Source organism: Panthera uncia (assembly GCF_023721935.1).
Source record: "Panthera uncia isolate 11264 chromosome C1 unlocalized genomic scaffold, Puncia_PCG_1.0 HiC_scaffold_4, whole genome shotgun sequence".
Classification (NCBI taxonomy): Eukaryota; Metazoa; Chordata; class Mammalia; order Carnivora; family Felidae; genus Panthera; species Panthera uncia.
This window is the reverse complement of record NW_026057585.1, coordinates 25,513,796-25,531,307: the sequence shown is the minus strand read 5'-3', so window position 1 is coordinate 25,531,307 and position 17,512 is coordinate 25,513,796. Positions and strand designations below refer to the sequence as shown.

General features: G+C 42.8%; 1 protein-coding gene across 1 annotated transcript in view; it reads left to right on the top strand.

Annotated features, from left to right (window-relative positions):
- SLC44A3 (solute carrier family 44 member 3) overlaps positions 1 to 17,512 on the top strand; it is a 98,714-nt gene that overhangs the window by 25,159 nt on the left and 56,043 nt on the right. The window contains exons 6-9 of the mRNA XM_049616771.1: positions 7,225 to 7,385; positions 9,268 to 9,357; positions 10,575 to 10,699; positions 15,242 to 15,428. Of these exons, the coding sequence (XP_049472728.1) occupies positions 7,225 to 7,385; positions 9,268 to 9,357; positions 10,575 to 10,699; positions 15,242 to 15,428 (563 nt within the window). The remainder of the gene's footprint in view (positions 1 to 7,224; positions 7,386 to 9,267; positions 9,358 to 10,574; positions 10,700 to 15,241; positions 15,429 to 17,512) is intronic.

Here is a 17,512-nt window from a genome sequence, read left to right as displayed (position 1 = left end):
AAGACAAATATGTGCCCCAACATACCAGCAGTAACCAAACCATGGTATTGCAGACTGGCCAAGAGAGGGGCGTGCAACTAAAAGGAATGAACCGGCAATACACATCACAACTAAGTGGAGGAAGCTTTACACAGAAGAATACATACTGGATGATTCCACTGAAATAGGAACATGGCAAGAATCAAAAGTAGTTTGTAGTTCTATAAATCAAATTAATAGTGCCTCTAAGTGTTGGAGGTTGATTGGAAGAAGGTTTGAAAGGACTGTCTGGGATGATAGAAATGTTCTACATCTTGAAAGGGGTGATAGTTACATGAACATCTATATTTGTCAGAGGTCCCTCATTGTTTATTTAAGATCTGTATATTTCACTCTATGGAAATGTTATTTCAGTAAAAGTAAAGGGAATCCCTTATATACTGATATAAACAGAGCTGCGAGATGTTTTCGTTTTAAGAAGAAAACAGACTACAGGGGCACATGGGTGGCTCAGTCGGCTAAGTGTTTGACTCTTGGTTCTGGCGCTCATGGTCTCGTGGTCTGTAGGATCAAACCCAAGTGAGGCTCCACGCTGACAGCACAGAGCCTGCTTGGGATTCTGTCTCTCCCTCTGCCCCTCCCCAACTCATGTGCATGCTCTCTCTCTTTCCAAATAAATTAATTAAAAAAAAAAAAAAGACTATAGAGCAGTATGCTGTATACTAAGTATAATTTATGTGTTCACATACATGTAAGTGTATATATATGTGCACGTATTTGCTCATGTAACTTATATCAAGCAATCATAACCTATAGGATGTAGTCAGAAAGCAATTTTATTTTTGTGTCTCTTTTTATTTATTATTAAAGTATTACATAGAGTTATGTTAGTTTCCGATGTGCAACATATTGATGCTATACGTGACTCAGTGCTCACAATGGTGTTTGTCACCAAATGATATTACAATATTATTGACTATATTCCCTATGCTGTACTTTTCATCCCTGTGTCTTAGGTATTTTGTAACTGGATGTTGTACCTCTTAATGCCCTTTTGCCTATTTCACCATCCTCCTACTTACCTCCCCTCTGGCAACTATCAGTTCTCTGTATTTATGAGTCTGTTTTTTGTTTTGTTTATTTGTTCATTTCTTTGTTTTTAGATTCTACACATAAATGAAATCATATGGTATTTTTTTCCTCTGTCTTATTTCACTTAGCATAACAACCTCCAAGTTCATCTATGCTGTCGCAAATGATAAGATCTCATTCTTTTTTAGGGCTGAATGATTATATAGTTATATATATAGCTATACATAGTTACATACATAGTCATATATAGTTATATACATAGTTATATATGTATATACATAGTGTTATATATATATAGTTATATATATGCATAGTTATATATAGTTATATATACATAGCTATATATATACATAGTTATATATATACACATAGTTATATATATACAGTTATGTATATAGTTTTTTATATATATAGTTATATATGTAGTTGTATATATAGTTATATATATATATAGTTGTATAGTTATATATATATATATAGTTATATATATAGTTATATATATAATCATGTATATAGTTATATGTACATAGTTATATGTATATAGTTATATATACACATAGTTATATGTATTTAGTTATATATAGTTATATATATAGTTATATAGTTATATATATGTACCACCTCTTCTTTATCCACTCACGTATCAATGGACACTTGGGCTACTTGTGTATCTTGGCTATTATAAATAATGCTGCAAAAACATAGAAGTGTATATACCTTTTTGAAATAGTGTTTTTGTTTTTTTGGGATGTAAACACCCAGTAGTAGAGTTATTAGATCATATGGTAATTCTATTTTTAATTTTTTGAGGACCGTCTGTACTGTTTTCCCCAGTGGCTGCATCCATTTATATTCCCACCAACAGTGCAGTTTCCTTTTTCTTCACATCCTTGCCAACACTTGTTATTTCTTGTCTTTTTGATTCTAGCCATTCTGAAAGGGGTAAGGTAATATCTCACTGTGGTTTTGGTTTTCATTTCCCTGATGATTAGTGGTGTTGAGCATCTTTTCGTGAGTCTGTTGGCCATCTGTATGTCTTCTTTGGCAAAATGTTTATCCAGGTCTTCTGCCCATGTTTTAATTGGATTATTGGTTTTTTGGTGTTGAGTGGTAGAAGTTCTTTTTATATATTGGATATCAGCTGCCTATCAGATATATCATTTGCATATATCTTTTGCTATTCAGTAAGGGTTAGGGCTAGGGCTAGTAGGTTGCATTTTTGTTTTGTTGATGGTTTCCTTCACTGTGCAAAAGCTTTTTATTTTGAGGTAGTTCCAATAGTTGATGTTTGCTTTTGTTTCCCTTCCTTGAGAAGACATATCTAGAAAAATGTTGCTAAGGCCAACGTCAAAGAAATTACTGCCTATGTTTTTTTTTTTTTTAATAGTTTTATGGTTTCAGGTCTTACATTTAGATCTTTAATCCATTTTGAGTTTAGTTTTGTTCGTGGTGTTAGAAAGTGGTCCGGTTTAATTCTTTTGCATATGGCTGTTCAGTTTTCCCAGCACCATTTATTGAAGAGACCATCTTTTCCCTGCTGCATATTCTTCCCTCCTTTGTTCTAGATTGATTAACCATAAAAATGTAGGTTTATTTCTTGGCTCTCTACTCTGTTCTGTTGATCTGTGGGTCTGTTTTTGTGCCAGAACCATACTGTTTGGATTACTATAGCTTTGTAGTATATCTTGAAATCTAGGATTATGATACCTCTAGCTTTGTTCTTCTCTCTCAAGATAGCTTTGGATATTCAAGGCCTTTTGTGGTTCCATGCAAACTTTAGGATTATTTGTTCCAGTTCTGTGGAAAAAATGCTTTTGGTATTTTGATAGGGATTGCGCTGAATCTGTAGATTGCTTTGGGTAGTATGGACATTTTAACAGTATCAATTCTTCCAACCCATGAGCATGGAGTATCTTTCCATTTGTGTTGTCTTCAATTTCTTTCATCAGTGTTTTATACTTTCCAGAGATTAGGTCTTTCACCTCCTTGATTAAGTTAATTTCTTGGCATTTTACTTTTGTTTGGTGGAGTTGTGAATGATTCTTAATTTCTCTTGCTCCTACTTTCTGTCTCTTTAAATTTATTCAGTGGGACTAGTTTTTCTCTGTCCCTGAATGAAAACACAGCTCCCAAGACTGCTTTGGTTACTTTTAAGCAATAATTACTCAGTCACTTTAAGTTGTAATAGATACTTTCCATCCAGTAATTAAAATGTTCAGTCCAATATGATAGACTTTAGACTTGACTGACAGTTGAAACTTCTCCCTCCCCCAGCGTGGGCCAGGAGCAGATGGGAAGGCTTTGTCTAGGAAAGGGGGCTGCAGTCCTCTGCTCCATTCTCTTCTCCTCCTCATCTCTTTCTCTGCCAGTCCACTGAGACAGGCTTCTGACTCTCAGGCCTGGCACAGCAAAAGTGAGGAGGATTAAGAGGGAATAGGGGTGTTCTTATTTGACTGATACAAGTACCAGTTTTCTGGGTTTGGGAGATGTTCCAGCCAGCTTTCTTCCATAGAGACTTTTTGGATTCTTTGGAGATTTCCCGTCCCTGAGGCTCTCTCAGCTGCAGTACTCTTTACATGGTCAAATGCATCTCTGCTCTGGCTGGTTATTTGCTAAGTCTTCCTTCGTCCTGTGACATGAAGCAGCCACTTCCAGCTTCTTTCTGCTGAGAGCCCCACAATTTTCTATGTAGCTGTCTTGGACACCAAGCCTCCACTTCCCAGGGCTCAGACTTTAACCCATGGTGTCATCTGAGCCCTCTGAGTTTTCCAGGAAACCCTTCTCATCTGACTTGGGAGTGGTATCTCTCACCTTCTTTCCCTTGGGGGAGGGGGGGGGCATGGATGGATTCATGTGAAAATTGTCTCTTTCAAAAAACAAAAAGTCTTTAGAATTTCTCTTTTACATGATTCAGTGTACTTACCAATGCCTGTAGAGAGTCAACTTTACTGTATCCAAATAAAAAATAAAATCAACCAAAATATCAAGAGTTCTCGGGGTAGAATGTAGACCATGACATATGAATTTAACTTAATACAAATATATGACATAACCTCACTGAAGGGGAAAGAGAGAAAAGGACCTGACCTAAGTACTTTGGAAAGCAGCTTTGTGACTAAATACTGTGAGCTGAAGACAAAAATAACTGTACATTAGCACCATGCTCTAGTTGGCAAGTTTGTTTGTCACAGGAGTACTAGTTAGCAATTCTGACAATACATACAAGGATTGATTATAAGAGGGCCCAGGATCAGTGACACCCCAGTAGCAATGAGCATACCTACTACCCAGATATTGGTTTCTAAATACCATTTTCCAAGGTATTGACTGATTTTAGGGCTTATATAAGGAAAATAGTATGGCATAATCTTACAGAGCCAGAAAGTGAAAATGTTCTTCAGGAAACAAAAGGGTGTGTCAAAATTACCCAGGGCCAACATGAAGGACCTCCTAGTGGCCAAAGCTGGAATGATTTGAGCAACAGAATAAATAATGATCATACTAGATTATAACCTCAAGAGCAAAGTAAATATCCATGAGTCCACTGATAAATGACTGAATAAATAAATGGGAGGAGTGCACAAAGGAATAAATCTTTACAAAAGAATCCCGAATTATATTTGTAGATACGTCCTGCTTAACTTCCCTCCCCTTGAGAGTGGGCTGGGCTTAGTGACTCACTCCCAAAGAATATAGAATATATTCTGTAGACTATAGAATAGTAACATGCCAATGGAGAAACCTAGCAGATACCAGCCTCTTTAACCACGTGATCAAGGTTAACTTCATCAGTGATGTCATGTTGTTCTTCATGTTCCCCAGTGTGGTTCTGTGGAAAGTGCATTTCACCTCCATGGTGTTCTTCTCCCAAACCCAAAAACAGCAGTCTAATTATGAGAAAACATGAGGGACATTGTACAGTGTGAGGGACAATTTACCAAATACCTGACCATGGATCTTCAAAAGTGTCAAGGTCATGGGAAACAAAGAAGGACTAAGAAACTGCCATAGACCGATGGAGACATGACAACTAAATGCAACGGGGCATCCTGGATTGGATCCTGGAAGAGAAAATAAAGGACATTAGTGGAAAATGGTAAAATCCAAATAAAGACTGTAGTTTAGTTAATAGTATAGTACCAATGCTAATTTCTGGATTTTCACAAATGTACTGTGGTTGTGTAAGATGTTAGGGGAAGGTGGGTGAGGTATACACAGGAACTCTCTGTAGCATCTTTGCAAGTTTTCTGTAACTCAAAAATTATTCCAAAATTATAAGTTTATTTTCTAAAACGTTCTTCTAATCTCCAACTCCCAACCCTTTTATACTCTCTGTGGAACATAGGGGTGGTAAGGACAAGCCACCTAGTTTTCTAAACAGTGTTTTTGGCAAGCCCAGAATGGTGGGGTCTGGCATCTCATTTTGGAGTATAATTTTTATTATCTTTGAGCTTCAGCTATAGACTTCAATTTAAATTTCCTGTTATACTCATATATGTTTTTAAAAGTCTCTAGAACAATTTATAGAGGGACACCTGGCTGGCTCCGCCAGCAGAGCATGCAGCTCTTGATCTCGGGGTTTTGAGTTTGAGCCCCACATTGGGCGTACAGTTTACTTTAAAAAAAAGAGAGAGAAGAAAATTAGGATGATACACTAGATAAACCAAAACAACAGTTGCCTGTGAAGAAATAATTTTCCTTAAAGAGAAGAGACAGCCATTTCTCACAATTTATTCGTTCTATTGTACCTTCTGGAACTTGAGCCATGTGACTGTATTACACCTTCAAATTTTTTAACTAGGGAAAAACTGCTTAGTTGTTTTACTCTTCTCTTGAATCACTATTCAGGGAGTCAGGAACTATTCCTGTAATGTTATGACTTACTGAGAAAGATTCTTCTATGTTCTATGTTGTGTTCATTGAAAGTTCAGAAGCCATTTTTTCTTCATGATAATACAATATTGTTTGCATTTGGGTTCTCCCTTGTTTCATCTTCACACATTTCAAAAAATGCTTGGTTTTTAGCAATGTGTCTGATAATTTGATGCTTCTTGGGTTGGGATTATTTCCACTGTTGGGTGGCTCAGTCCGGTAAGTGTCCAACTTCAGGTCAGGTCATGATCTCTTGGTTCATGACTTCAAGCCTGGTGTCGGACTCTGTGCTGACAGTTTGGAGCCTGGAGCCTGCTTCGGATTCTTTGTCTCCCTCTCTGTCTGCCCCTCCCCTGCTTTCTCTCTCTCTCTCTCTCTCTCTCTCTCAAAAATAAACATTAAAAAAAATTTTTTAAGTCATTAGAATGGATATCCCTGAGCATTTTTAGGTTTCAGGAAGGGACCCCAAAAAGATCAGCTTTTTCATCTATCCAAGGCAGTTACCAACCACAGCTTTATTCATATATTCATCGCTTGCTATCCACTCTGTTCGTAGCAAGCCTCTCAAGCCTTATGCACCTTCTCAAAGAGGACAGAATGGTAGTTTCATTGACCCAACTTCCAGTTAAACCAGCTCTTATCTCTACCAGTTCCTTAAATGCCATTCTTGTGTTGGAGTTGGTAGTTTGTATCCAAAAAGGGCCAAGACAGGAGAATCAGAAATGTCACTCTCCAAGTGTAGCGTTCCAGTTTCTCTGGGTCCCCATCATCATTCCCCACCCAGAGCATCAGCTAATTACTGTAGCAGAGCGTACAGAAAGAGCTTGCTTTCTTTTTATTTTTTTCTTTTTCTTTCTTTCTTTCTTTCTTTCTTTCTTTCTTTCTTTCTTTCTCTTTCTTTCTTTCTTTCTTTCTTTCTTTCTTTCTTTCTTTCAATGTTTATTTATTTATTTTGAGGGAGAGAGAGAAAGCAAGCAGGGGAGGGGCAGATAGAATTCTAAGCAGGCTCCATGCTGTCAGTGCAGAGCCTGATGGGGGGCTCAATTGTATGAACCCTGAGATCATGACCTGAGTTGAAATCCAGAGTCGGACACTTAACCATCTGAGCCACCCAGGTGCCCCTTGCCTGGCTTTCCAAGGTGTATTCTGCAAACAGGATGCTAAACTTCTTTTTATTACTGCAGATCTTACGCTTTCTTGGTTGTTGAAATTTTTAAATAAGCTTTTTTTTAAGTTAACTAATTAAATAAATATCTTTGCCGTTTCTTCTTTTCTTTTTAGCAAGTCTTTCCCCTTGTTTAACAGATGTGTCCCTCAAACACCCGAGTGCTATTCCTTGTTTGCATCTGTTTTGATAAATGATGTTGACACCCTCCATCAAATTCTAAGTGGAATAATGTCAGGAAGAGACACAATCCTTGGTCTGTGTATCCTCGCATTAGGTAACTTTAAATTGCTTTTCTTTCAGTGACTCTGCCAAAGTTTCTAGCACTTGTGTATGTTGTACGATGAGAATTAGCCTCTTAAAGATAAAAGTTCACATGTTTTCTTTATAAAGATTTTCAGTGTTTCAGGTTCAAGTGGGAGAGGGGACAATAAAATTAGGGAGACACCAGCTGGCTCTCTGCCAAGAGGCCTCACCGAGTGTGGGTTGTCTTAGCATAGTGGCCATGTTCCGGTACCTGGTCCTCAGCTCTGCATAAGGATGGATGTGCAAAGCATATTGCCAATTTGCTAACTGGCCATGAAAAGTACAACTGTCAGGGGGACCAGAAAGCCATGTCTTCTGGCCAGAATGCCCTCTCCCCATAGGCAAGCCAGGTTAGAAGGCCGCATGGGAGCAAGAGAAGGAGGCGTGTGTATCTGTGTTGAATAGCATCAGAAGGCAATGGCCTGAGGTAGCCAACCGCCTGCTTTGGGTTGTAGGCAGGTCAAGGCCTTGAGCTGTGACATGCCTCTTCTGGGCATTTCTGGAAGCAGCTACCCACTCTTGACCCTTTAACTTCCCATTTCAACTTGATGAGCCCCTTTAAGAGTTGACTTTCTCTTTGAACAAGTTGATACATTCTGCTGTGTGGGCAGTCGTAGTGGCCTGCTATCTACCCCTTCTCCAGTGGCTGCTTCCCAACCTTTTTGTTGAAAGGAATTCTTTGATCAGCCATGATTTTGCCAGTTTACTCATCAGATTTTCCCTAATTTCCTTACCAAAATGTTACTAATTCCTGAATACTTGGGAATACTTAACTCATCACCATTATGTAACTTCCGGACTTCTTAGGACCCAGATGTGCCAGGCATTGTGCTTACTTTACTTTACTCATTAAAGCCTTGTCAGAATCCTGTCACCATTTGTAGGAAGGGAAACTGAGGCATAGAGAGGTTAAGTACTTGGCCAAAGTCAGGCAGTGAGTAGAGTAGGTGGCAGAGCTGAGACCCAACCCAGATGTATCTGATCCTCAAATCCACATTCTTAACCACTACACCAAAGTGTCTGTAAGTAACGCTGATTTCTTTTTTTTTTTTTTAATGTTTATTTTTGAGAGAGACAGAGCATGAGTGGGGAAGGGGCAGAGAGAGAGAGAGGGAGACACAGAATCCTAAGCAGCCTCCAGGCTCTGAGCTATCAGCACAGAGCCCCACGCGGGGCTCGAACCCATAAACTGTGAGATCATGACCTGAGCCAAAGTTGGATGTTTAACCTACTGAGCCACCCAGGCTGCCCCAAGTAATACTGATCCCTTGTTTAGGAAAAATGTAAAATTATATATAAACTCACTGCAATACTTAACATAAGGTCATAAGCTTAAAACCCCAAATACTGGAAAATCATATGCGGATTTTTTTACACATACAGCTTACCATATAATTGGACCTTAAATTTTTCATTTCTAAAGGCATTAATTTTTCATATTTAATAAAAATTCCTGAGAACATTTAAAGTTAAAACTTTATATAAGCCCAATAAGAAGTAAAAAGAGTTAAGTGTGGTTAATAATAATAATAATAATAATAATAATGGTTTATTTGGACTTAAAAAAAACATTTTGGGTATTTGGGAATAAGACCTGATTTAAAAAAAAAAAATTAATAAAAGAAGAATTGGTAGGATTTCAGAAACTGGCTTACTGTAGCAGACTGAACTTATATATGCTTTAGAGAGTACCCTGTGTATGTCTTGTTATTTTTTTTAGTAGATGTTTAAGATATTTAGCGATTAAAGGAAATTCTCAGTCCTCCCTCCTCTGGGAGTCATTAAAGCCCTGCCATCATTACCTTCACACCTCGGTTGCTGTTGGGGTTTATATATTTTGCTTAATTTTTCAGCCTTGTCTTTGGCCATGATGTTCACCTTCTGGTTCATCACCACCCTTCTGGTTCACATTTTCATTGCACTGATTATTTCGGGACTGCTGTGTAAGTATTTCTACTTGATTGATTTCTTTTTGATTAAATGCAAAGCCTTTCCATTAAGTACAGAACTTACAAGTTGGCACTTTTGAGCTAAATGGGGCTCAGAGAGTCTCTCATCCAACCCCGTCATTTTACATATGAGAAAACTTGGGCCCAGAGAGGACAAAGGGAGTTGTTTGTGTTGCAGATATTAGCAAATTTGATGCCAATCTGTTGTCTCTGCTGCACTCGGCTGCTGCTTAGTCAGGCCTGCCAATCCAGAGTGGTCCTGGTGACCATAACAGACGACCATTAACACATGACTCCAAGTCTTGTGGAAGCCTTTTAAAGAATGTCTTCTGAACTTCCACATCAACCATTGATCTTGGGTCCCCACAGTTGTCATGCAAAGGCTCCAGTCTAAAAAGACTCAGGCCCTGAGCTGGGGAGGGTCCCAAAGAGCCTCTCCTATACCTGCTAGTTCCCCTTTTGTGGCTGGAATGTGGGTCCATCCAAGAGTTATCAGGAAAGGAGGTCTGAGAGGTAGGGGCACACAGGAAGTTCAAGGCAGCAGCTATTTACCAACTGGCATGGGACATTTTAACTTTTAATAATCGATATGACTATAGAGTCTCATTCCCCTTAATCTGCCCTCAGCAACTTAGAGCCCTATGCCTCCCAGGTGCACAGCGTGCCATGCTGGAGGACAGGCACCGCAGCTTGTGATGGACACTTTCCCACTTAGGACAAGTAAAGACGAACGTGACCTTCCTGTGGTGGTGCTGTAGGTGGCGTTGTAATGTTTAAACAGAGAGCGGTTGCAATATCGAGTGTCTACCCTGTCTTGTGACCGCCAAGCCGACCTCCAAGTTCCCTCAGGAGTTGGCACCAGTGGAGCTCACTGGACAGGTCTAGACTTTGGACTCTAATGTTATTCCCCTCACTGTCCTGTCCGTGCACTTTCCTCCCATGCCCAGTGTGTAGTCTGGGCTGACAGGATGCACCTGTGTTCTAGCATCACCTTCCCGTGCCTCCCAAGGACAAGCAGCCACTGAGGGTCTGGGTGGTCCTTGGGGAGGCCACCCTGGCCCTGCCCAGCTCCTTCAGAGGGTCGTTTGTTACACATCAAGCCCCAGGCCCGTGGGACCCACTGCCGGAGCCAGGTCACCCAGTGCTGGGGGTTGGGGGAGGCGGTTATCCCATGCACATGTGCTGAGTTCCCCTGGTGTTTTGCCTTCTAGTTGTCTGTGGTGTCTTATGGTGGCTGTATTACGACTATACCCATGACCTCAGCATAGAATTGGACACAGAAAGGGAAAATATGAAGTGTTTGCTGGGGTTTGCTCTTGTATCTACAGTAATCACGGTAAGAGACGCCCTTCCAGCAGGAGGTCAAGTAGCTTGCTAGAACTCTGAAATCCAAATAATTTAACCAAAAACAACTAGAATTTGGTTTTGTTGTTGTTGTTTTTTAATCTCAGAGTATGCATTACATAATAGTATGGTGAATACACATACATGTTTAGGACTTTCTCTCTTTTATTTGCAATACCTACATAGGGATAAATCAAAACCTTCCAAAAAACAGGAAAAAAGAAGGCCTTACCTTCTTTCCAAGTCATTTCTGCCATCTCTCAGAGGTTAATTTTCTACCTGTACTAATTTGTTTTCCTTGAATACAGTAGAACCATTTTTACCCCCAAGCAGCTATAAGGTGGACCCTGGAGGGGGGCAGACTTACGACAGTTCCTCTTTCCTGTTTGTGAGCAGACTCCCCGGTCCAGCCAATGGATGCTCTGCTCCCTCCAGGGTGTGACAGCTCCCACTGCCCTTGAACACAGAGAGTCCTTTATTTCCAGACCTGCTGGCCACTGGGTTATTTTGGTTTTCAGAGAACCTGCCGCCACCTCTGTGAGCTCCCTAGATGAAAACAGGCACACGCGGAGTTATGGAGGCAGCAGATACTGGTTGTTGCGGGAGAGAGGTTGGCTGTTGCAAACCGTTGAGGTCACTCCCCAGGTGGCACTAAATGGGCTAGAATCACAAGGCCCTGGAGGGACCGTGGAGTTGATTTTAGGCAACCACGGCCATCCTTGCTTGTGCCTTGCTTGCTAACCGTTTTGTGGATGAGCCACAGCTAGGTTTTCCACAAGCCCTTTAATTCTTCCAGCAAACGCAGACTCTCTCACAACTCACTTCTCTCCTGAGGACATCCTTCAGTTCCCCTATTTGGTGGTCTTCACATTTTCTCATTTCTAGTGAGGTTTCAGGTTTGTGTTCTTCACATAAACTGCATCTCGGGAAGCAAGTGTGTGATTAAGTAAAGCTTCTGATTTGTCCTGCCTCAGGCAGGGACCAAGCCCATAACTGCTCCAAGGGCCTGAAAAGGAGGCTGGAGAAAAAAAGTTCCCCTGTAACCCAGCCGGTGCTGAGCTGTTGGGCATGGAGGAGGGGGTGGGGAGCAGGGCTCCAAGCTGGGGGGGAGAGTGTACCTTCTCCCTTAGCCCTCCCCAGGGCTTCCTTTGTCTCCACACACTGAACCATTAACGGCCACCAGACACCAAAGTCAGGGGAAGTTCTCTTCACTAAGGTTGGTGAGAGGTGAGGCTGTGAAGGCTGTTTGCACCTGTGTCTGTGAGTCCTGTTCAGGGGATGGTATAGAGGGTAGAAGCGAACCACAGCTCATACGCCATTGCTTTGGCACACCTATCACAGCTACTTACTGAGTTCCCACCACGTGCTGGCTGCTGGGTGGGCATGTCCTCACAAGAGCCCTAGATTGTTGATTGCTGTGTACTTGAGTCCCTATCATACACTGGGCCATGCACTAGCCAACAGAGCTAGCAAGATACAATACACAGATAGCACCTGCCCCATGACTAGATAAATTACAGAGCAAGCAATGTCATGACCTGGCACACAGGGAAAGATTCCAGCCTTTGCGGTCTGAGGCGGACGTCCCAGCCCATGGCCCACTACCCACTGTGTGACCTCACAGAATTGTCTTGGCCTTAGGCTTGGCTCTCCTCATCTGTTGAATGGGAATATTCCTACAAGATTCCCCTAGGGCCATGGACTTCCCTCCTCCCTGGGGAGCATCTGCCATGGAAACTCAGCATTCCCACAGAGAGCCACCCCTCATGCTCCCTGACAGGGGACCCAGGGCTAGGAAGCTGGGCTGGCTATGGGGCAAGAGAAAACCACTTTCTACCTGCTCCTTCCCCTGCCAGCCCAGCTTGGCTCCCACAGACCCCTGCACAAGATGAGGGAAAGAGGTCAGGGAGAGAACGTCATACTGTGTCCCCTAGTCAGGTACCACTCCCTGTCCTCAGTGCTGGTATCCAAGAGGAAAGAGGTGTTAGCAGCTGCTCTCCTTCTCCCTCACTCCGCCTTTCTTACCCCACTTTTCCAGAGAAGCAAAAGAGGGAAACAGCATTAGCAAGAGGGGAATAGAATCAGGAGAAAGGTCACCTCCTTCAACCCTCATCCTTCTTGCTCACATGGGAGCCCCATCTCACTTCTTCCCTGACCTGTATGTTGGAGCCCAACAGAGACCCTGAAAGTCTCATCTAGTGAAGATTTCCCAGAGAGATCCTTGTCTGCTACCAGGACACTTGGCTGGGATATGTTCCTGTCTCCTGAGTTCCCAGAAGCTGCCTCACAAATCAGCTAGAAAACATGGTTCAGGGAAGATGGGGGCTGCCTATGAATATTATTTAAATAGTTTTGTTGTAAGCGCTAGCAGCAATGGAGAAAAGAGGGTAAATGGCCTTAAATGCACACCTCAGGGCATCAGCCTAGGAGCACAGGCTGAAGGGCAGCTCCCTGCAGCTTAGAGCCTAGATGAGTGAAGCCAGGACGTGGCCCCCATGGTAAGTTAGCCCTGCTGCTCAGCCCAGCCTGGCCCACACCCCCGGCACCATCCCCAGTAGGTAATGCTGATCCCTGCTGAAAGTTAACTCTACGCTTCTAGTGAGCATCCTTGCAGTGTACTTAGAGTGTGAGAGGAGTATTTTATGCATATATATAACTTGTAAAACACACATGTATTTAAATATACATATGTTAGCTTTCCACTCAGGAGCTAGAAGCCAAGTTTATTTGCCTGAAGATCATATCATTTTGCTTCATGAAAATTTTAAGTGAAACAAAAAAGGTTCCTCTTTTTTGTTGATTGTGGTAGGCATCAAGAATGCAGAGTTGGAAATTCCTGCTTAGCCTTTACCACTTACAGGGGTCCAGACATCTTCCCCAGTTCCTCCAGACACCCATGACTGGGTCGGGAGGCTCTGCTCCCATTTTATCCCACCTTCCATCAACTTTCTTCCACTGGATTGTAAGATCCTTTGGGCCAGGAATGCCCCAGCCCAGCTGGGGGAGAAAGGGTATCTAAGGCTAAAGGAGAAAGGGTATCTTGTCATGAACACAAGAGGGAGCTGTGGAGGTTCCCTTGGCAGAAGGCTGAGAGGCAGATACAGGAGGGGCCATGCCAGGAAGTTCCTTATCTGTAGTGATAATGACCTTGATCTTTATCCAGAAGCACAGGGGAACCATGGAGGAATTTTGAGCTGGGAGGTGACATCATTGATTCTACTCTTTACAAAGACCCCTTTAGCTGTGGGTTAGAGGAGGGAAAGGGGTAGGGGTTGGGGACCAGTGAAATTAAAGACAGAGGCTAAGGAGGTGGCTATTTGGGTGCAGATAATTGATAAGACCTGAGATAATTGATAAACTTGGGAAGAGAGGGGAGGTTAGACTGAGATATCTGTCAGGAAACTGAATGCAGGAGATGGGGATTGTGCCCTGCCCTGGGCCAGTTCTTGACAGTAAGGGACGGCTCTGCTCTCAGCGAGCTTAATCTAATGAGAAAGTCAGATGAATAAACATTTGCCATATAAATTCTGAGTGCTACAATTCGTAAGTTTGGGATAATATGGAAGCACACAAGAGGGGAACCATCCTTACTCTTGGAGAGGCCAGAAAAATTAGGGCCACTGGAATAGGAAATATAGAAGAAGGAGAAGATTCTTCTATGAAGATAATGAACTTGGTTCAGGATGGGTTGAATTTGAGACACTGTATGACGTCCACGGCCTGGCCGGTAACTGATGTGCTTACTCATCTAGCACCTAGAGAGAGGTGAGGCTGGAGGTTCTTCTTTGAAGGTTATCAGCCTCTAGGAAGGACGCTAAGACCACAAAGGAAAAGGAGTCCACAGACTGTAGAAACAACAAGAGGTAGGAGGAGAGCCAGAAGAAAGAACAATCACAGAGGTCAAGAGAGGAGACCGTTTTAAGAAAAGAGGAATGGGCAGAGATTCACATGCCGTGCTCTAGGTTAGGTTGCGGGAGTATGGGTGGCAGGTGGAGACTAGTCAGTGCCGATGCTTGTGTGTGAAGAGCATGAGGAGATGGCAATGACTGGGCTGGGATGTGGGGGTGAAGGGTGATTTCTTTCTTTAGTAAGAAATTTATATGGAGGGAGGCCAAAACCAGCAGAGAAGAAGGCACAGAAGGTTGCTTTGAGGCATAACCACTGTCCTTTCCCTCATACTTACATCCCTTGCCTTTTGCAGTCTTCGAGCATTCTCTGAGTATCTTGCGTATTATGGGGAGGAGGTGAGAGATAGAAGACAGTTCTCTGACCCTAGAGGACTTTCTTTGCATTTTCTCTTGTTCTCTGACAGGGACTGTGTCTCGTTCATGGTTACAGCTGCAGGATCTAGCACAGGGGCCAACACATAATAGACGCCCACTGAGGATGTGAATATTTTTCTGTTTAATATAATAAAAGTGTGAGTAGCTATCTTAAAGGAGCTGTTGGCTGACACGTCAGTAAAATATTAAGGTTTGCTTTAAGCCTTTCTCTTATTATTTTGAGTAATTTGCTCTAACCCCTTATTCTCCAGGCAGTTCTGCTCAGCTTGATTTTTGTCTTCAGAAAAAGAATAAAATTGACAGTCGAACTTTTCCAAGTCATTAATAAAGCCATCAGCAACTCTCCATTCCTGCTGTTCCAACCACTATGGACTTTTGCCATCCTCATTTTCTTCTGGGTCCTCTGGGTGGCCGTGCTGCTGAGCCTGGGAACTGCAGGTAAGGGTAAAGGGTTCCATCGCCTTTGAGTTGTGCGTGGAAGATCCTGCCATTTTGGAACCATTGACCTGTTTTGTAGGGACCGAGCCTCCAGTGGAACTGGAGGTGTCTGATGACAGCAGTGATGGTGCCAGGGGCTCTGTCGTGGGGGGAGCAGGAAAATCCTTTTCCTTTTTTATACTGGCTTTAAAGAAGCTGAGTGTGTTTCTCGAGAGAGCAAATTCAGTAAGGACTAAAAGAGCTTTTGAAAAAACTACAACATGAACAAAAGCTTCTAGAAAGAGTATTAGCAGGGCACCCGGATGGCTCGGTCGGTTGAGCATCCGATTTTAGCTCAGGTCATGATCTCGCGGTTTGTGGGTTCGAGTCCCCCATCGGGCTCACTACTGTCAGCCTGTCAGTGCAGAGCCCGCTTTGGACCCTCTGTCCCTCTCTCTGTCTCTGCCTCTCCCCAGCTTACACTTTTCTCTCTCAAAAAAATAAACAGTAAAAAAAAAAAAAAAGTTTATGGAAACAATACTGTCAAATGTCTCTGGATTTAAATTTTGTCCAAGGTAATCTGCCAACTCCTCTCAATTCAGGCAATCAAGAAGGGCCCAGGAAAGGCCGTGTTAAGAGTCTGGCGTGCTCAGCGGAGCCAGCGTAAGTTTAAAACAAGTGCAGATGGACGTTCACATTGCTTAGGTCCTGAGAAGACAATACTGAATCCTCCACCTTCCTGTTATATCTGTACGATGGTTTTCCACCACGGGCATTCCTCAGAGTCAGCTAAGGTGCTTTATTAAAATACAGTTGCCTGGGCCCTGTCCTCAGAGATGCTGATTCATTTGGTTTGAGGTAGGGCAAACTATATATTTTTGAAGCCCCATAACAGAGCAAAGAAAGGCTGTGTAAAGTACTGTCTGAAATGAGGAAAGGAGCTTTGTCAGAATATATATCACCCCCTCATGGAGAAAGTCTTGCTGTGGGGGAAAAGAAGTCACCAGAAGGAAACGATGGGCTTAGTCAAGCAGTAGGTCTGTGTTCTGGCTCAAGCTCCGCATCTCACTGTGGGCTAGTAACAAACAGTGTGAGGACACGCAGCTAGGCTCCCAGGCACGTGTCGAGCGGCCCTGTTCTGGATCATCTCTGACTCCCGTGTTTGATTTGGATAAGGCCCACATCCACACTACGATGGGAGTACGAAAGAGTAAGTTGCTTTCTGGGACTGTCACCAGACAGATAAGAGCCACAGCAGATGTCAAATCAATAAGGCTAATGTAACTCCTTACCGTTTTATCAAGTTTATTTGGTCCCCTGTCCGCTCTGGTCAACTATGTGAGAACTGCTGTGTCGTAGATTCTTAGGAAATTGGGGTCTCCTCTCTGACCTCTGGAGTAGAAGGCTCATTGGAGATGGCTTCGAGATTGTCAGCAGGCTCCCTGGGAGACACAGCCCACACTTCTAGCCTCAGACGCGCTTAGGAGCAATCTCTTCTGTTGCTCTCTAGAAGCTTTCTGAAGACCTGCAGTGAACTCAGAATAATTATCCATGAAGAATCCTTGGTTAACCAGATACATGACTGTAATCAATCAGGATGAGTTTGGGAGTAACAAAAGACTAAAAAAAAGCAGTGAATTAAATAAGATATAAGGTAATTTCTCTCTTACATAAATGAAGTTCGCAAGGAGGAGGCACCGTGCTAGCATGGTCCTGTAGAGGTCAAGATCCTGGGCACTGTCCTTCTTCCATTTCATTTCAGCACCTTGTGGCTGACATCCTCTACCACTGGCTTCCATCTAGTAGCTGAAGCGGACTCTCAGGCTCCAACCATGTCATTCCAGCCCTTAGGAAGGTGGCGGAGAGGAAGGTGAACATGCCCTCTGCCCCCGCTCCCCAATTCCCCAAGTCAGGCCCTCACTTCCACCCCCTTGGCCACATCCTAGTTACCGGGCAACACCTACCTGCAGGGGAGGGACGGGAGATGCGGTGTCATTGGGGGCAGCCATGCGCAGTGCAAAAATTAGAAGTTCTGTTGCCAAGGAAGAGGGAAGAACAGATGTTGTGGGGCAATTGGAAGTCTCAGCTGAGGGCAACACTGAACA